This window comes from Impatiens glandulifera, chromosome 2 (genome assembly GCF_907164915.1).
Source record: "Impatiens glandulifera chromosome 2, dImpGla2.1, whole genome shotgun sequence".
NCBI classification, from domain to species: Eukaryota; Viridiplantae; Streptophyta; class Magnoliopsida; order Ericales; family Balsaminaceae; genus Impatiens; species Impatiens glandulifera.
Window position 1 is genome coordinate 61,359,467 of NC_061863.1, and position 17,923 is coordinate 61,377,389.

General features: G+C 29.3%; 4 protein-coding genes across 5 annotated transcripts; 1 reads left to right on the plus strand and 3 right to left on the minus strand.

The window, feature by feature from the left end:
* Window positions 1-1,425: 1,425 nt before the first annotated feature.
* Window positions 1,426-7,188, plus strand: LOC124927148 (putative phospholipid-transporting ATPase 9). Of its 2 annotated transcripts, XM_047467507.1 has the most exons (12): window positions 1,426-1,574; window positions 1,759-2,346; window positions 2,434-3,722; window positions 4,017-4,127; window positions 4,231-4,507; window positions 4,577-4,665; window positions 4,746-4,854; window positions 4,933-5,136; window positions 5,212-5,337; window positions 5,415-5,513; window positions 5,609-5,800; window positions 6,411-7,188. In XM_047467507.1, the coding sequence occupies exons 2-12, from the start codon at window positions 1,957-1,959 to the stop codon at window positions 7,059-7,061; spliced, it is 3,537 nt and encodes a 1,178-aa protein (XP_047323463.1). In that variant the 5' UTR covers window positions 1,426-1,574; window positions 1,759-1,956; the 3' UTR covers window positions 7,062-7,188. The 2 variants fall into 2 exon arrangements, with proteins under 2 accessions (XP_047323463.1, XP_047323464.1); XM_047467508.1 differs by lacking the exon at window positions 1,426-1,574 and having other exon boundaries at window positions 1,611-2,346.
* A 148-nt stretch (window positions 7,189-7,336) lies between these two features.
* Window positions 7,337-7,872, minus strand: LOC124927150 (probable calcium-binding protein CML16). Its single transcript, XM_047467510.1, has one exon. The coding sequence runs from the start codon at window positions 7,870-7,872 to the stop codon at window positions 7,384-7,386; it is 489 nt and encodes a 162-aa protein (XP_047323466.1). The 3' UTR covers window positions 7,337-7,383.
* A 163-nt stretch (window positions 7,873-8,035) lies between these two features.
* LOC124927151 lies at window positions 8,036-8,621 on the minus strand. Its single transcript, XM_047467511.1, has one exon. The coding sequence runs from the start codon at window positions 8,609-8,611 to the stop codon at window positions 8,180-8,182; it is 432 nt and encodes a 143-aa protein (XP_047323467.1). The 5' UTR covers window positions 8,612-8,621; the 3' UTR covers window positions 8,036-8,179.
* A 1,191-nt stretch (window positions 8,622-9,812) lies between these two features.
* On the minus strand, window positions 9,813-11,684 carry LOC124927149 (ASC1-like protein). The gene is made up of 6 exons (XM_047467509.1): window positions 11,340-11,684; window positions 11,005-11,234; window positions 10,776-10,931; window positions 10,512-10,697; window positions 10,212-10,411; window positions 9,813-10,111 (listed from the first exon to the last, which is right to left on the minus strand). Exons 1-6 carry the CDS (start codon window positions 11,469-11,471, stop codon window positions 10,077-10,079), a joined length of 939 nt encoding a protein of 312 aa, XP_047323465.1. The 5' UTR covers window positions 11,472-11,684; the 3' UTR covers window positions 9,813-10,076.
* Window positions 11,685-17,923: the final 6,239 nt, after the last annotated feature.

The window sequence follows — 17,923 nt, forward strand, 5'->3', positions numbered from 1 at the left end:
TATATATATATATAAATTACAATAATAATATGTCATGAGAAAATGTGATTTTGTTAGTATGAAAATTCCAAAATGTTAAATGCCATTTCAATAATTAAAACAAAAATAAGTTATGGGTTTGTATTTATGTCAGCTTGACAAAAAAAAATTACATGGGCAATTTTCTTAATTTTGTAGTATAATAAAAAAATTAACAATTTGGCAGATATGGTTAAATTATCACTTTAAACAATTAACAATTTTTCATACTATATCAATTTTGAGTTTTTTTTTTTTATCACATTTTATTTTAATATTTCTAATTCGAATATTGTTAAGAAAATATTAATTTAAATAAGATAAAAAAGAAAAATTCGTAATAAAATCTCTCCATGCTATATTATCTTTTTCTTTCATAATGTAATACTTAATTTATTTTAGGAAAAAAATTCCTAAATTATTTTTTACCTTTTAAATATAAATTGATTTCCCCTTTTTTTATTTTTAAACATAACATAATTTTCTTTTTTAATAAAATCTCCATGCTATATTATATTTCCTTTCGACAATATAATTCCTAATTTAGTTTAGTAACAAAATTAATTTATTTTATTGAATTATTACCTTTTAAATATAAAGTGATTTCCTTTTTTCAACTTTTAAATATAACATTATTTTCTTTATGAATTTTCAACAATTTTCTAATATTACTTATCTTTTTACTCTACTAATTTCAAAGGGTATTATTAGTCAAAGATATTTTCTTTAAAATCCTTAAAACAAAACTAATAAATATTTCATAAAATGAAGAGAGAAGTATTTAATAAACCTAAGAAATGGTAATGAAGATTTATAGAAAATGGTAACCCGTTATACTAGACGTGTACTAATTATTATATGCCTAAATTCATTAAAAATGTTTTGATATTAATTTATTTTAAAAAAATAAGTGAGTCATAAAATATATTCAGAGTAATTTTGTATTTTTGGTATAATATTCTTATTTCTTTTAAAATATTAGATCTGAATCACATAAAGAAATCTTTAGAAATTTTGTGAGAAATATATATGGATATATAAACAAATTTAAAAGTAATTTTAATCAAGGATTATAGAGTAAAAAGTCAAATAAAAACATAATGAATACTAGCCTCCACGCCCGATTGTAGGAATTTAGACTCCGTATTTGTCACGCAAAAACCTCTCCCAATGATTTGATACACATTTTTGGCAAACTATGAATTTGACAAGTCATTGATTACAAATTATTTTTTTATTTTATTTGTATTCATCCGTCACTCTCTTTTAAAACGTTTTAAGTTAAATGGTTAATATTCTAGTACATAGAATTGCGAAGAAATGATATATACACAAAACAAAACAAATATTTATTTTGAGAAGCACCTAATTATGGAAATATAAAGATACCTTAAAAATCTTTGGCGGAATTAATTGCAATGGTAATGGTAGGTAGAAAAGTAGAAGTGAGGAGAGAGAAAGGAGAGTGGCCGGCCATAGATGATGATGTTCAATTGGAGAAAAGCTTAAGCGAATCATATGCTTTGGTGACTCTGCAATAACTTTCATCTTTCTCGGTGAGAATTACTCAACTTTGCTTTCACTGGTTCATCATTTAAAGTAACGTGTTTCTAGCTATAAGAATCACTAAATTAAATAAACCTCTCTGTTCAAATGCGCGTGATTGCGTGAGACTAATGAGACGAATTCAAGTCGGTCAACTATAAAAACTAAATGTACGATTTAATTATCCGTTTTCAGTGGATTTTGGGACGGGAGAGTAATCAATCGGAGGATTACCTGCATCAATTTTGTGACTTCGTTTTCTGATTCAAATATTGAATTGAAGCAGCTGAAATCGGAGGAAGAGGAGAGCAGTCTTGAATAGTGTTTTATATTTGAGTTTTTTTAAGGGTTGGGTTGTGGGTGGTAACTGGATAAGCTAGAAGGAAGGAGAGAATGAAATCTAGCAGAAGAAAGAAGCTGAATTTTAGCAAGATCTACTCATTCAGATGTGGTGGGAAGGCGTCTTTTGTGGATCAACATTCACAGATTGGTAGCCCTGGGTTCAGCAGGGTGGTTTATTGTAATGAGCCAGATGAAGCAGATATTAGAAATTACCCTGATAACCATGTGAGCACTACAAAGTACACATTCGCCACTTTCTTACCCAAATCCCTCTTTGAGCAGTTCAGGAGGATAGCCAATTTTTACTTTCTTGTTATTGGTATTTTGGCTTTTACTCCTCTTGCTCCTTATAATGCTGGAAGTGCCATTATCCCTCTAACCATTGTCATTGGCATCAGTATGATGAAGGAAGGCATTGAAGATTGGCGCCGAAAACAGCAGGTAGAATTCAATTCCATTCCATTCCATTCAATTTGTTGTTGTTTTTAAAGATAGTTGGGATTTATTTTGGTTGTATTTTTTTAAAAGGACATTGAAGTGAATAATAGAAAGGTTAAAGCACACAAAGGGAATGGTGTATTTCAGCATACTGAATGGAAGAATCTGAGAGTTGGGGATGTAGTGAAAGTAGACAAGGATGATTTTTTTCCTGCAGACCTTCTTTTGCTCTCTTCTTGCTATGATGATGCTATTTGCTATGTCGAAACGATGAACTTAGATGGGGAGACAAATCTGAAGTTAAAACAAGGTTTGGAGGCAACCTCATTTTTAAATGATGATTCTTTCTTCCGAGATTTCATGGCTGTTGTGAAATGTGAGGACCCGAATGCTAACTTGTATTCGTTTGTTGGAAGCATTGAATTCGAGGAACAACAACATCCTCTTACCCAACAACAGCTTCTCCTTAGAGATTCCAAGCTCCGAAACACTGATTACATATATGGGGTTGTCGTCTTCACAGGTTACGATACAAAAGTTATACAGAACTCGACTCCTCCTCCTTCAAAGAGGAGCCGGAGTGAGAAAAAAATGGATATAATAATCTGCTTCTTGTTTGTTATGTTATCTATAATGGCATCGGTTGGGTCAATTTACTTTGGGATAACAACCATGAATGACTTGAAAAACGGAAAATTGAAAAGATGGTATTTAAGACCCGATGATGCTACAGTTTTCTTTGATCCAAAATTGGCGATTTATGCTGGGATGTTTCATTTCCTGACGGCTCTTATGTTGTACAATTACTTCATTCCGCTTTCTCTTTATGTATCTATCGAGATGGTCAAAGTTATTCAAATCATCTTCATCAATAAAGATATTCACATGTACTATGAAGAAGCTGATAAACCAGCAGTTGCTCGAACCTCGAATTTGAATGAGGAGCTTGGTCAGGTTGACACTATACTTTCAGACAAAACCGGAACTTTAACTTGCAATTTGATGGAGTTTGTAAAGTGTTCTGTCGCAGGGACAGCCTATGGCTGCGGACTGACAGAAGTTGAGTATGCAGCCATGACTGATTCAAAATCAGCTGTCAAAGGCTTTAACTTTAATGATGAAAGGATCATGAATGGGAATTGGGTTAAAGAACCTCGTTCAGATGTCATTCAGAAGTTTCTTAATTTATTGGCGGTTTGTCATACTGTCATACCTGATGTGGACGAGGACAATGCAAGGATCTCATACGAAGCTGAGTCGCCTGATGAGGCAGCCTTTGTCATTGCAGCCAGGGAACTTGGCTTTGAGTTTTTCAAAAGAACACAAACGGCTGTCTCTTTGCGTGAGCTGGATCCTTCATCTGGTCAAAAAGTTGATAGGTTAACATTTCTTCTTTTTTCCTTTCACTTTCTAACAATTTGATTATACTCAATACCCACATAGCTCAAATGGTAAGATTTAAGATTATTGAGATAAGAGGATGATGTCTCATGTTCGATTCACTGAAAACATCTTAATTGAAAAGTAGGAGTTCATTGCGATGAGAAAGTGTGCTAGCCTCTTTCAGGAAAAATAAAAACTTGTCTAAAAAACCTAGCAATTTGATTATCCTTCATCATCTACCAAAAATGTTGCTTGATTCTTACCTCTTTTATTTTATTTTATTTTGGCAGAGAGTATAAACTTTTGAATGTGTTGGAGTTTAGCAGCTCTAGGAAGAGAATGTCGGTGATTATACAAGATGAGAAAGGACAGCTAATATTACTTAGTAAAGGTGCAGACAGGTTTGTAGGATGATGATTCATGCATCTCTTTTGTTCCAATCAAAATTTCAAAAGTACTGTGAAGAAACCAGTTCTTATTGTTCTGTTTTCATTCTATTTTCAGTGTCATGTTTGAAAGGCTTGCAGAAGATGGAAGAGAATTTGAAAAAGACACCAGAAAACATGTAAATGAATATGCTGATGCAGGCTTGAGGACTCTCATACTTGCTTACCGTGGACTAACCGAGGTAGAATATGAAGAGTTTAACAAAAAATTCACAGTAGCCAAGAACTCTGTCAGTGCAGATCGTGAGGCTTTGATTGACGAAGTAGTTGAGACCATAGAGAAAGATTTAATTCTTCTTGGGGCAACCGCCGTGGAGGACAAACTCCAATATGGGGTGAGTTTTAAAAGGTTTATGTAAGATTTTAAGTGCCAGCTTTAAATAATTTTGTTTCCATCTTACTAGGTTCCTGAGTGTGTAGACAAGCTTTCTCGAGCAGGAATAAAGATTTGGGTTTTGACAGGCGATAAGATGGAGACTGCCATTAATATAGGGTGTGTGGAAAATCTTTTTTATTTATTAATTTTTGATTCTCTGTTGAACAAATCTCATTTGAGAAAGTTGAATTTTGCAGCTATGCTTGTCGTCTGCTTAGAAATGAGATGAAACAAATCATAATAAGTTTGGAGTCACCAGAAATCAAAATGCTGGAGAAAGCAGGTGATAAGAATGCAATTACTAAGGTGATTCTTATTGCTTTGTGATTTTCATTCTTCATGGAAAAAAATGGTTATATAGTTGGTAAAAATCTCGTCTTTTAGGCTTCGAAGGAATATGTTCTCCATCAGATAACAGAAGGAATGGCTAAGGTTACAGAATCAAGCTCCGTGGCTTTTGCTTTAATAATCGATGGAAATTCATTAGTATATGCTCTAGGAGATGACTTGAAAATGACATTTCTAGACCTTGCAATCAATTGTGCATCCGTTATATGCTGCCGTTCATCTCCAAAACAGAAGGCATTAGTGAGTTGGAGTTCCTTTCATCCTCAATCGTCTTTTGAGAATATGTAGATACGATAAAATATTTGGTTAATACAGGTGACCAGACTTGTCAAGCTTGGGACAGGAAAGACAACATTGGCGATCGGTGATGGTGCTAACGATGTTGGGATGCTTCAGGAAGCCGATATTGGGATTGGTATTAGTGGAGCCGAAGGAATGCAGGTAAAAACAAGTCTCTTGAAGTTTTTTTTTATCTTATTCTTGACAATTTTACATTTTGTGATACGAAAAACTGTCAGGCAGTCATGTCGAGCGACTTCGCAATTGCTCAATTCAGATATTTGGAACGTCTGCTTCTGGTGCATGGACATTGGTGTTACAGAAGGATCTCTTCAATGGTGCCTACTGAATTCAACCCTATTTTTCTTCTCCTGTGTTATTACTAATGGAATATCTCTTCATTGTGATTTTATTGATTGATTGATTCATTCAGATATGCTACTTCTTCTACAAAAACATCACATTTGGTTTCACTGTCTACTTATACGAATCTCACGCCTCTTTCTCCGGGAAAGCAGCATACAATGATTGGTTTTTGTCCTTTTATAGCATCTTCTTCACCTCGCTTCCTGTCATTGGCTTGGCGATTTTTGACCAGGACGTTTCTGCTCATTATTGTCTCAAGGTAATAATAATAATAATAATAATAATAATAATAAGAGGTTCATTTTATTTCTTCTACTTGTATCAAAAACTCATTTTGCTTCCTTAATATGTGCTAGACTCGTTTTGTTTCCTGAATTTTAAAAATTACTTCCTGTTGTCACATGACTATGTTATTGTCTTGATATGCATTTTGGCAAGAATTTTTTTAGTCAAAACATTGAGATCAAGGAACTGCAAAACTTATATATATATGATTTAAGAACTTAACAAAACTAAAGACATTCAAATAATATGAGCTATTTTTAAAAGTTTGGGAAGCAAAACCAGTTTTTGATGCAAATTGAGGAATTAAAATAAATTTCTATCTTAGACCTTGTTCGATCGATCTGCGTTGTTTGGTTATTTTAGTGTCTCCTTTTAAAAGATATTTTCATTCTACAGTTTTACCCTAATGTCTTATTACTCAAATAACTCATTTTCAATAATTGCACTGAACAAGGTTATTTTGAAATAGCCTATTGAGTATCCAAATAATCCAAGATTGAACAAGGCTTTAGAAGAATCAGAGACCAAGAAAAACAAAACTTTGAAAAAAAATTGATTTTCTGGATATTCTGGTTTTGCTGCAGTTCCCTTTACTATACCAAGAAGGTGTGCAAAACATCCTATTCAGCTGGCGTCGTATTCTAGGTTGGATGTTGAACGGACTTTGCAGCTCAGTGATCATCTTCTTCTTCTGCACGACAGCACTAAATCCTCAAGCTTTTAATAATGGCGGGATGATCTCAGATTTACAGATATTAGGGGCAACAATGTACACCTGTGTAGTCTGGGTAGTTAACTGTCAAATGGCGATTTCTCTTAACTACATTACTTTGCCTCAACACATCTTCATATGGGGAGCCATCAGTTTTTGGTATCAATTCATGTTAGTTTACGGAACTGTTCCTCCTATTCATTCCACCACCGCCTACAAAGTGTTTGTCGAGAGCCTCGCTCCTGCCCCGTTTTTCTACGTGGTAACGCCCTTGGTGGTGATATCGGCTTTGATGCCTTATATTTCGTATTCGACGGTTCAGATGTGGTTTTTCCCAATGTATCATCAGAAGTTACAATGGTTGAGGTTTATGGGTCAACTGGATCTGGATGAGACACAAGAAGATGCAGTTTCGTTGAATAGTTATTCTTCTGATGTATATACGGATACAGAGCTGCTGCAGCAGCAAACAGAAAACCTGCATAAAGATTCGGATACTTTGTTGAACACTCTTCATGGTTAACTCCTTGTTTGACCCATGGTTATTCAGGTATAAATATATAATGAATAGATTATTATTATTATTTGAAAATGGTATTTTGGTTGATGTTTTGAGCTGTTGAATTAGAAAATTGACAAGAATTGGGTGATAGTCTAATGAAGTTTATATATACAAAAGAAAAAGGCATGCAATTGATATGAAGTCAATTTCCATTGATTCTGGCCATTGGAGCAAGAGATAATCTTTTTCAAATAAATTAAAAACAAGAACCAATAAGTTCAATAACATTTTATGGGGAAACATCTCTTTTTCTGTTTATGTATTTTTCTAGATCACTGATCTATTATGCATCGGGGAGGCCAATGACGTTAACTGCAGATTTGCCCATAATTGTGGCAAATTCATTGAAACTAATAACGCCATCTCCATTAGCATCGGCATCTGTCATCAGATCCGACAGCTCCTTAAACGTTAATGAATGACCCATTTTGGACATCTGTTTTGCCAGCTCCGCTGTCGTTATATACCCATTACCGTCGCGATCGAACGACTGGAAAATCTCCATCAATTGATCCCGATTAATCAACACTTCTTCGTTGACATCAGGTATGATTGCGTCGATGAGCTCGTCGAATTCGACTAGTCCGTTTGAATTTGAATCTATGTTGGCCAATAGACGGTGGATCTGATCGCCTGAGGTTGGCTTGATGCCGAGCGACCGGAGGAGGGCCACGAGTTCGAGATGGGTCAAGCTGCCATCGGAATCCATGTCGAAGCGCTCGAATATTTCTCTGAATTGGTTCAGCTGGTCCGTTTCTAGCCTCGACGCCATGACGACGACGACAGCGCAGATAATAATTAGATGGCGGGAAAGATAGAGAACAAGAAGGCGTATTGGAGATGAATGATTAAAAAGATTGGATCTTTGAATGCATGCAGAAAACAAAGATCATTTGGATTCTACACACATTTGTTTTCATTCATCCCCTGTAATTAATTAACACTATTCTGATTATATCCTCCAAACAAATAAAAACCGTTGGTTTCTAAATTTAAGATGGACCCAACATAAAATATCCTAAACTTAGATTTTTTTTAGTTAGTACTTTATTAACTAATTAACTAATTAATTAATAATATTATTCACGTGGTGTGTCGCCAATGATCTCCGACCGGCGGCTGCCATGGCTAAAACTTCGTACTAATTCCTCTCTATTCCAGAAACTTCCAAATCCAAACATACCCTTGTTAGACATCTCCTCTATGACCCTGTCGACTTGATCCATGCAACAAAAACAGTGGTCATGGATTTCTTCAATTTCAGGCTGAACGTTGATCAAGGATGTCGGGGCGATGATCATCTGATCTACTATGATGATTGGCTTATTATGTTTTGATCTTCGGGCAAATAATTTTCTCTTAGCATATCTACGTGTTTTTTGGAGCAGCTTGTATGGAAGCTTGAGAAAGACGACGATGATGAGCTGTAAGATCAAACATTGGCAACAGCACGAGATTACTACGCAATCAGCTGAGAGCATGTTACAGTCGACGTCGTCTTGTGTCGCCATGAAAATTGGATGGAGGAATTATAATAATCAAAGAGAAGATGTTGTTGTTGTTGAATGTTGATCATCAAGGAAATGAGGAAGGAGACATTTCTTGTAAAGGAATAAGTTTGATGGCTGGCTTAGGTAGTATGAAGGGTGAAGCAACAATTAATTTGAGAAAGTTTGTAAGGAAAATATATAATCTTTGAGTCTTCAACAATCTATCTATATAATTGTGTGTGCGTGTTTTTTTCAAGGATAATGATTCTATGAATTTTTAACAAATCTTATAGTTTAACCTTTTCTTTTAACTATAATTTAACTTTAAAAGAAAATATATCACTTTTATTTATATTTTTAATCAAATCACATGAACATCTCAAGTTTAATGTAGTTTTAGGACGGGGACATATATCTTACGTTGACTTTTATGGTTACTAATTTTGACATTCATATATGGCACATCCTCACCTAAAACTACATTTCAACTAACCATTTTTTTACTTATTTATTATTTATCATAATCAATCTTTGACAAAGGAACGTCCTATTAAAAATTAAATGCTCTCAAAATATTATCGACCATAAATCTATTTAGTTAAAACTTTTCCGTCTTGAGATTTTCTAACTTTTTAAGAATGTATATAATTACGACACTTTACTTTAACGGAATTAAACTTGAGAAGTTAAACTTTTTAAGTCAACTATATATGAAATAAGAACATAAATCCATATAAATTTACATAATTTATATAAGATTATATTTGAAATTGTATCATGTAATCTAACTTGTATTGCAATTTAATATAAAACTTTACATTAATTTTATGGTAAAAAAATGTACAAAATCTTATTAAAGTTTAAGATCATATTTAAAATACAATTTTATTTAAAAAGATTGTCAACATTAGTATTTTTCAATATAAGAAATGTGATGAAATTCTTTTGATGTAACTAATTTTTTATTCACTTTTTAGATTTGAATACTTTTACATTTTATGTTTTCTCTAAACATGAAATATCATTGTATGTTTTTAAATTTAAGAAATTATTTTATTTATTTGTATTAACACATATTATAACTAAACATATATATATATATATATATATGTATATATAAACACATAAGTTTTTCAATTAAAATGCTAAACAAATTAAGATATATGAATGACATATAATTTAATTAGAACACACTGATCATAAAAAATAAAAGAGAACATGTGTGTCAAGAATTCAGCGACGCATAACTAAAACAATAAACTTACACTACATCAATCAACATTAGTTTTAAGTTTCAGGGTTATGAATCCACTGTTTTAGCTTAGATGATGTTCAAAATTTTCTGAAAATTTCCAAATAAAATAAGAACAGGACCAATTAATGAGAATATGAACCCCTGCTGCTGCTTCTTCTTCTTCTTCTTATATAATGTCAGTCTGTCTCATTTTATAAACATGGTGTGCATAATCTCTCTATTGTTGAATGATCAGTCCTGATGTTCTTCATCTTCTTCTTCAGAATCTGTCACCAGGTAGGCAGGCAGAGAGACATTTTCTCAATTGGGAAATTAGAAAAAAAAACTAAATAAAAAATTTCAAAGTTGTGTGTTGAGAAAACAGACCAGATCGAACATCTTCACTGACTTTGCCTTTAGCTTGAATTTGTCTTAGAATCATTCTATAAATGAGTACCCACCAATAAATATGAAGAATAAACAACCATACTAGTAAAGTATTGAACACGTAATAGTAGATTCTGTGGTAGTAGAATCTCCCATCCACTTTGTGTGTTTCATCATCCAGGGCCAAGATCACTTCATAACTGTAAGTGTCGAACAAACAAAACTACATAATTACTCAAACATCCAAACAACAACGACATCAACAGAAAGAATATGAGAAAGTTTTATCTCCACTCCAACCTTGTACTCCAAATTATCCAGAAAGGGTAGAAAATAAGGCGAAGGAGAATCCAAGACAAAACAAAGAGCACAAAGGAAATGCTGGCAAGCGTTTCTGCACCACAGTACTTGGACATCTTTCCCATCTCAAGAAATATGTCACTGGCATCATGAATAGCCAAAACAACTGAACCCACTCGAGCAAATCTACATACAATACACATAACAAATTTATGTTTAAATTGTTTCAAAATGATTTCAGTGTTCCAATTGACACATACATACCTGAGTATATAAGAAAGTGCAATGAGAATGACAGTTGCCACATGATGACCCATAGACACTCCAAAATCAGAGCGTCTTGTTTCCCAGAATACTAATGCAAATATGGAGTATGTATAGAATCCAGCAGCATACATATACAAGCCTTTCAATTTAAGTCTGAAAAATGAATCAAGCACAATGAAATTTCAAATTCCTTTCCCCTGCTTGTAGGAATAAACTAAAGACTTACTTGAGTTTCTGATCTGGCCAAAGCTGATCTCCAGGTCCGACCCAGAAATATTTAGTGTCGGTGAACCAAGGTTCATTATAAGTTACAAAGAGTGCTAGAATCTCTGCAGATATGAAGTAAAGGCATTTCCATGCCGATTCCTTGAATTTCCCAATCTTCTTTTCCCTTTCATCTGTCTCAATTTCCAGATTCTCTTTCCCTTTCCCAAATATCAACCGCCTACCCAATTTCTACAAAAACAAGAACAAATTAAGACTATTAGCTAGCTAGCTAGCTAGAGACAGAGAGAGTATTAATTAATTAATTAATTAATTAATTATTGAAGAGGAGGGTACCTCCAATACAAATCTGTCGAGGAAGAACCGAACTGATGGGAAGAAGAATGCGAAGAGTGGAACAAACACAAAATCCTTATAATCTGGGTAGCTCTCCCCCCCTTGGTAGTAAATGTCGGGAAGAAGACCCATTACACTTCTGATCTCAAAGATGAATCTTTTAAAGGAACAATACCATTCTGATGATGTCTCTTCTTCTTCTTAATCTTAATCTTCTTCTTCTTCTTCTTCTTCTTCTTCTTCTTCTCACAACCCTCGTTCTTTCATCCTCCTCCTCTTCCATGTTTTTGTATATTATCGGTATCCGGCCAAAGTGTGGACTGTGCTGATGATGAGGGGGCAGAGTAAATCTGAGCCGAAACGACCCAATTTTTTTATTGGATGTTTGTAAGCAACGTACGTACGTAGCTTCCTTCTTTTGGGATCTTGTTATTTGTTTGTCTTCAACTTAGTTTGATGATTAGAATTAACAAGTCATTATTCTTAATTAAACCATTGGAAACACTTCCGGTTGTACGGTTATAATTTTTTTATGTCTCCCTACATTTTTTATTTAAATATATTTTTACTATTATATTTGTTATTTTTTTAAAAAATATTTTTATTATATATTTTTTCTTTCATTATTTTATTAATATATATATATAATTTAAAAATAATAAAAACTCATAATTATAACCCACTTAAGCTTAAATCCTTATTAACAATAAGAGTTTTCGATTAATATTTTTGTTTAATAATATTTTTTGTTTTTGTTAAATAATAACATTAGTTATTATTTATATTTAATAATAATAACTTAATATTATATATATATATTTGAATATATAAAAAACTCACTAGTACTTTATGAGATAAGAGTGATTAATAAGAGATTTTTCTCATTTAGAACACTAATATTTTACTTTTAATATATATATATATATATATATATATATATATATATATATATATATATTCAAACATTAAAACAAAATAATTAGCATATATTATTTTAATATTTATTCAAAAATTAGTTAATAAATAGTTTAAAAAAAAATTAATACAAAATAAAAAAATTAATTATATATATATATATTAAATATTATTAAATAAAAAGACATAAATTGAGAAATAAAAAAAATATAACGATAAAAAATATTTAATAAACAAATATATTAAAAATTAATAAACAATGTATTGACTTGTTAGTTAGTATTGAGGGCAAAATTAAACATTGCATATTTGAATAACAATTTGACAATTGTATGCCAAGTTAAAAAATAAAATTTCAATTATTGCTATAAAATTAACATTTCTGTGAAAAATGATAAAAATAATAAAATAATTTTTGTTGGTTCAAATTTCATTTTTACAAGTTGATCCTTTGATTTTGAATTTTGTCATATTCTTTTAATTTTTTTTTCAGGTGAAATAAATTAATTTTTTCTTAACATATTATTTGTTTTTTAATCAATTATTTTGTAAGACATTTTAATTGTATGGGTAGTTTTAAATTCATACATTTCAAAAAAAAAAAATTACTTAATTTAAAATAAATAAGTCATAGACCTTACACAAAATTATGTCAAAATAAAGACTTTTTTTTAAACTATATAAAAGTATATCTTCTATTCAATTTTTTTCAAATATTTTTTAGATTTTAATTTTTTAGTCACTTTGATTTCGACAAATTAAAATGCGTAAATCTTGAAAATAATATTCAATTTAAAAAATTATTTCTAAAACGTATTTATATTATTCTATTTAAAAACATGACAAATTAATTAAAAATGAAAAATATTACGTTAAAATAAGATCACGAACGATTTATCTATTTGAGAAAAACTTTTACGATAGTTCGAACACATACGATACTATTCAAAGTTCAAGTCTTATTTAATGTAAACGATTCAAAATTAAAGCTTAAAATAATAATTAGAAATTTTTAAAATACTTTTTTATTCATATTCATATCTAAATTTAAATTAACTTCAGATTATTGATTTCAAATATTATAATGCAAAAGTGCATAGAAACTAGTAATCAATAATATCATATCAATAATGATGAAAACGTTGGTAGGAAGTCTTAAAAAAAATTAAATGACTTGTCCTAGTAGAATCTTGCTTTTGAATTCTTTGCCCATAATTATTATCCACTAACCAGAGTTAATTTATTTTATAAATTATAATGCTTAATTATTTGCTCTTTGCATTTCATTTAGGTATAAATATATATGAATAATTTATGGATCAATATATTAATTAATATATTCATACATGTTATAATGTTTATATATTTTCATTTCAATGAACAATTACACAATCACTTTAATTTAATTTTAACGTGTTTCTTTTTCAAGTGCGACTAATTCCCGCGAGATAAATACATAATCTACAAACACATTTAATTAGGCGCATAATTTGTCGCATGACAATCTCAAACCCAGAACCTCAGAGAGGATGAGATATTCAGTTATTGTTATCGCTAGAAAGAAGGAATTAATTAATATTAAAGTTAATCCCATTTTAAGTGTTATTTATTTGTGTAAATAAGCACTACATAATTAGAGAAATGCTTACAATATTTTGAATTTACTCTATATACCTTTCTTATAACTAAAAAGTTAAATTATTAAAATTTTATCACCATTACTTTTTTCTCATGGTTTTAAAATATGCAATTGACCAGCGAAACAGGTAATTGGAGGTAAATACAATTACCTTTCAAACCAAAGTCATATTTTGGTTTTATTCTCCTTTGTGAATCTCACCTGACAAACGCCTAATAACTGTTTGTGAAACAACTCTTAAGATCCAAACCAGGGTTTTATCATCGGTGAGATCTATCAATGAAATAGAAGAACCCTTTTCTCTGTAACTGGATTATTAGGTTTATCGATTTACAATTCTCGAATCCTAAGGTAGTAATGACCCACAACAGATTGTTGTCGTTAATCAACTTCCGTTTTTCTCACATGACCTTGTCCACGACCTCTCCATTATCGAATAAGATAAACCCAAGCACATTTTTGCACATCAATATCTTAGCGTGTGCCTGTAACACTTTCTTCATGATGTTGTTCACGTTTAGTAACTAAAGAACCAATTCAGCCGTTCACTAGGTGTTGAACTGTTTTTCCGGGTAGGAGGAGGGGCCGACAAGTTTTTATCTTAAACTATTGTGCTATAACATTTTATGATTATAAAATTAAATTTGTTAGTTTAATAAATGGGTTGTCCTAAGAAGTGAGCTGTCCTAATCCGAGGGCTTAGAACCGGCCCTGAACATAGTCTAAGTACTATGAAATGAACACGTGGATAAATGGTAGTCGTTGAGTTTGTTATATGCAGGGCTAAATCTAGACCTAGTGGTAAGACAACTTATATAGTTGCATAAGACCTTTCACGGTTCCACCTACTTTGTTTCTCAATATGACTTTGTTTTCCGTTCAACCTTCCAATATAAATAATAAAATTTATAAAAATAATAATTTAAATATATCACATTTATAAAAATAATAATTTAAATATATATATATAATAATGAGTTAAAATATAAATAAATAAATTAATTTAAAAAATAAATACTGAGTTTGAATAGTAAACTTTTGAAAATGTAAATAAGATTATATTGAAAATTGGTTCCACCTTTATCCTTTATAGCCCCAATTTATCATATAATAATATTATTAATTATATATTATATTATTATTTTTTTTTCCTTTTTTCCTCTTTTAATATTAAATATATATTATAAAATATATATATAACATTTTTATCTCATTTTTTTAAATCTTTTTTCGTATTATAATATATTACTCATTTTATATTATATATAAATATTAATTATAAATTTAAAATTATTAATTAAAAAAAAATAGTGCCACAAAATCTAAATTTGTATTAGACTCAATTTTTAAGTCCGGTCTTGTTATATGACGTAGATAGATTTACAAGGTTAAGACGATAAATATTTATTTATTTTTATATAATAATATAAATTTTTAATATATTATATAAAATTATAATTTTATATAATTCTATTAAAATTCAGTCTAACCGGACTAAAGTTTATCTAACCAACCAGGTTGACGACCAAAACTGTTTTTTTCCAACAAAAAAAAATCTATATATTTTTAAGTTTAATCATTATTTTTTATGACAAAAATCTAATGTGCATTATTAAGTTAAGTAATTAAAGTTTTTTTTTATCAAAATTTATATTCTCAATAATTTAGGTCACGACAATCAGAGATGAGAGATGGATCACGTGGGTATAGTGGGCTCAATCCCGGCCCTCAATCTATTTTTTATAAAACAAAGTTAAATTACCTTCTATTTTTTTTTTAATTTAATTCACTATTTTATTTATTTATTTTTTATTTTTCAAGCCCATCCAACAAATTTAAGTTCACCCGGCTAATATTTTTAAACTCACACTAACTCCAAATTAACAAATTAATATAAATCTACATATAAATAATTGTGACCACAAAATAAAACTATATTGAAATGACAAGGCCTAATACATTTCCTCTACATAACTTATAATAACTCATTGGACAATGATTCCCTAATCTTGGGCAAGAACTCGGAGAGCCATTTTAAAGAGGCAAGTCATGTGAAATATGTGAGAGCAATGTCTCACCGTCAGAGGCTCTCTTTTATAGTGCTCTTCTAAACAAATGACATATAAATAATGGATCATCACTTTTAGATTTAAAATTATTCTTCTTCACACTACAAGGAGTCATTTAATTTGGTTTGTATATCTACCATAAGAAAGACAAATAAAATATCATTACAAAAATACTTATATAGAGGCATCACTAATTGTAAAGCCACATATTATTAAGATACCTTCCCCTTACAATAGCCTAAATACAAATACATGATTTTTTTTTTAAACGGTAAAGATTATATGTATTCCATTATTGCACTTAATAAGTGAACATCTTAATAATATCCTTATTAAAATAAAATAAAATAAATATACGAAATTTAAAAAAGTGATAAAATACTCGATATAAAAAATAAATTTATACATTTAAAATTATATAGTTGAAAAAAAATTAGATTAAGAAAACGTGATAAGTTAAATTAATTAAATTTTAAATAAGTGATACGAACTATATAGATAAAGAAATATAAAAATATAATTTAGGATTTCAGCCTAGTTTGTTTGATGAGAATATTGGTAAAAACATAAGATATAGAGAAAAAAACATAAAATCGTTGTCAAAAACAAATTATTAGTCATTAGACACTTAGAATATTATAAAATGTTAATGTTTATAAATCATTTTGAAAAAATAAATAATATATCAAGTTATTTATATAAATAACTGAATTAAATCTAACTATTTTAACTTCATTTAAACTTGATACGTTTTAAGTGATTTTTTTAGAATTATTTGTCTATCTATTTATTAATTCAATTAAAATTATTTTATCATATAAATACTACTTTTCAATTAAATTACAAATTAAGGCATTAAAGAATTCACACTAAATAATTCAAATTAATAGTATTAAAGTTAATTGACTTTGGAGAAAAATTATTTTGTGTTTGAGAATTTGATTTTAATTGAGCTTCTTATAATAATTATTTTTAGTTAATTTTTTTAATTAATTTGATATGTACTATGTTAATATAAATAATAGAAACTGGGAAAACATGAATAAATTTTAGTTTTTTTTTTCAAATATATTAATTCAACATTAAACTATATGTAATTGTAAAAGGATTTATAATTGTTTTTAAATATTGTTTTCCCCATATAATAGACATCCTCCAATAAATAATTAAGTAATTAACTATGGTGTAGAGTAATTAAAACTTTAAAATATTTATGAATTATGGAATTCTATCTAATAATATAATTGTTTAGCCCTTCCATTTTGAAACTATTTTGATATGGATCTAAGTTTGATTATATATATATATATATATATATATATATATATATATATATATATATATATATATATATATATATATATATATATATATATATATATATATATATATATATATATATATATATATATATATATATATATATAAATGATTCACCACATGATATGACCATTTGTTTCTGAAATCTTTTGAAAAAATATATTATAAATGTTGATTAATGTAAAATATACATGTGATTAGAAAATAAATTTATGTCAACATCTGTACTATATTATTTTAACCAAAAAATATTTAATAAACAATAAATTAATAATCATTTCTTAATTTACATTACATTACAACTTTAATATGTTTATATTTACTTATTTGTTGCTGACAATATTATTGCAACACCTTAAATGTATCCAAGTGACAATGTATTAAATGATTTTTTTAATACAAAGATTTACAGAATATTTATTTAAAAAATATTTTTTTGGAAAATGAAATAGAAAATAATAATTAAATAGATCAATAATATATAATTGATGAGAGAATGATAAAAAATATAGTAGAATCTTTTGAAATTGTTTAAAAAAAATTAAACCAAACAATTAAGCCTAAAATTGCAATGACATTTTTTTGCCCGTCTCTCTTCTTATTAAGTTGTTGGAGTTATATATATATATATATATATATAT

Excerpts from the sequence above, each read along its gene's own strand:
- LOC124927148 (XM_047467507.1), top strand. The coding sequence starts at position 1,957 with ATGAAATCTAGCAGAAGAAAGAAGCTGAATTTTAGCAAGATCTACTCA. Across the intron at positions 3,723-4,016 it reads TCTGGTCAAAAAGTTGATAG|AGAGTATAAACTTTTGAATG; the intron begins GTTAACATTTCT and ends TTATTTTGGCAG. Across the intron at positions 5,514-5,608 it reads ACAGAAGGATCTCTTCAATG|ATATGCTACTTCTTCTACAA; the intron begins GTGCCTACTGAA and ends TGATTCATTCAG.
- LOC124927150 (XM_047467510.1), bottom strand. The coding sequence starts at position 7,872 with ATGGCGTCGAGGCTAGAAACGGACCAGCTGAACCAATTCAGAGAAATA.
- LOC124927151 (XM_047467511.1), bottom strand. The coding sequence starts at position 8,611 with ATGGCGACACAAGACGACGTCGACTGTAACATGCTCTCAGCTGATTGC.
- LOC124927149 (XM_047467509.1), bottom strand. The coding sequence starts at position 11,471 with ATGGGTCTTCTTCCCGACATTTACTACCAAGGGGGGGAGAGCTACCCA. Across the intron at positions 10,932-11,004 it reads TGGCCAGATCAGAAACTCAA|ACTTAAATTGAAAGGCTTGT; the intron begins GTAAGTCTTTAG and ends TTCATTTTTCAG. Across the intron at positions 10,412-10,511 it reads TGGATAATTTGGAGTACAAG|TTATGAAGTGATCTTGGCCC; the intron begins GTTGGAGTGGAG and ends CGACACTTACAG.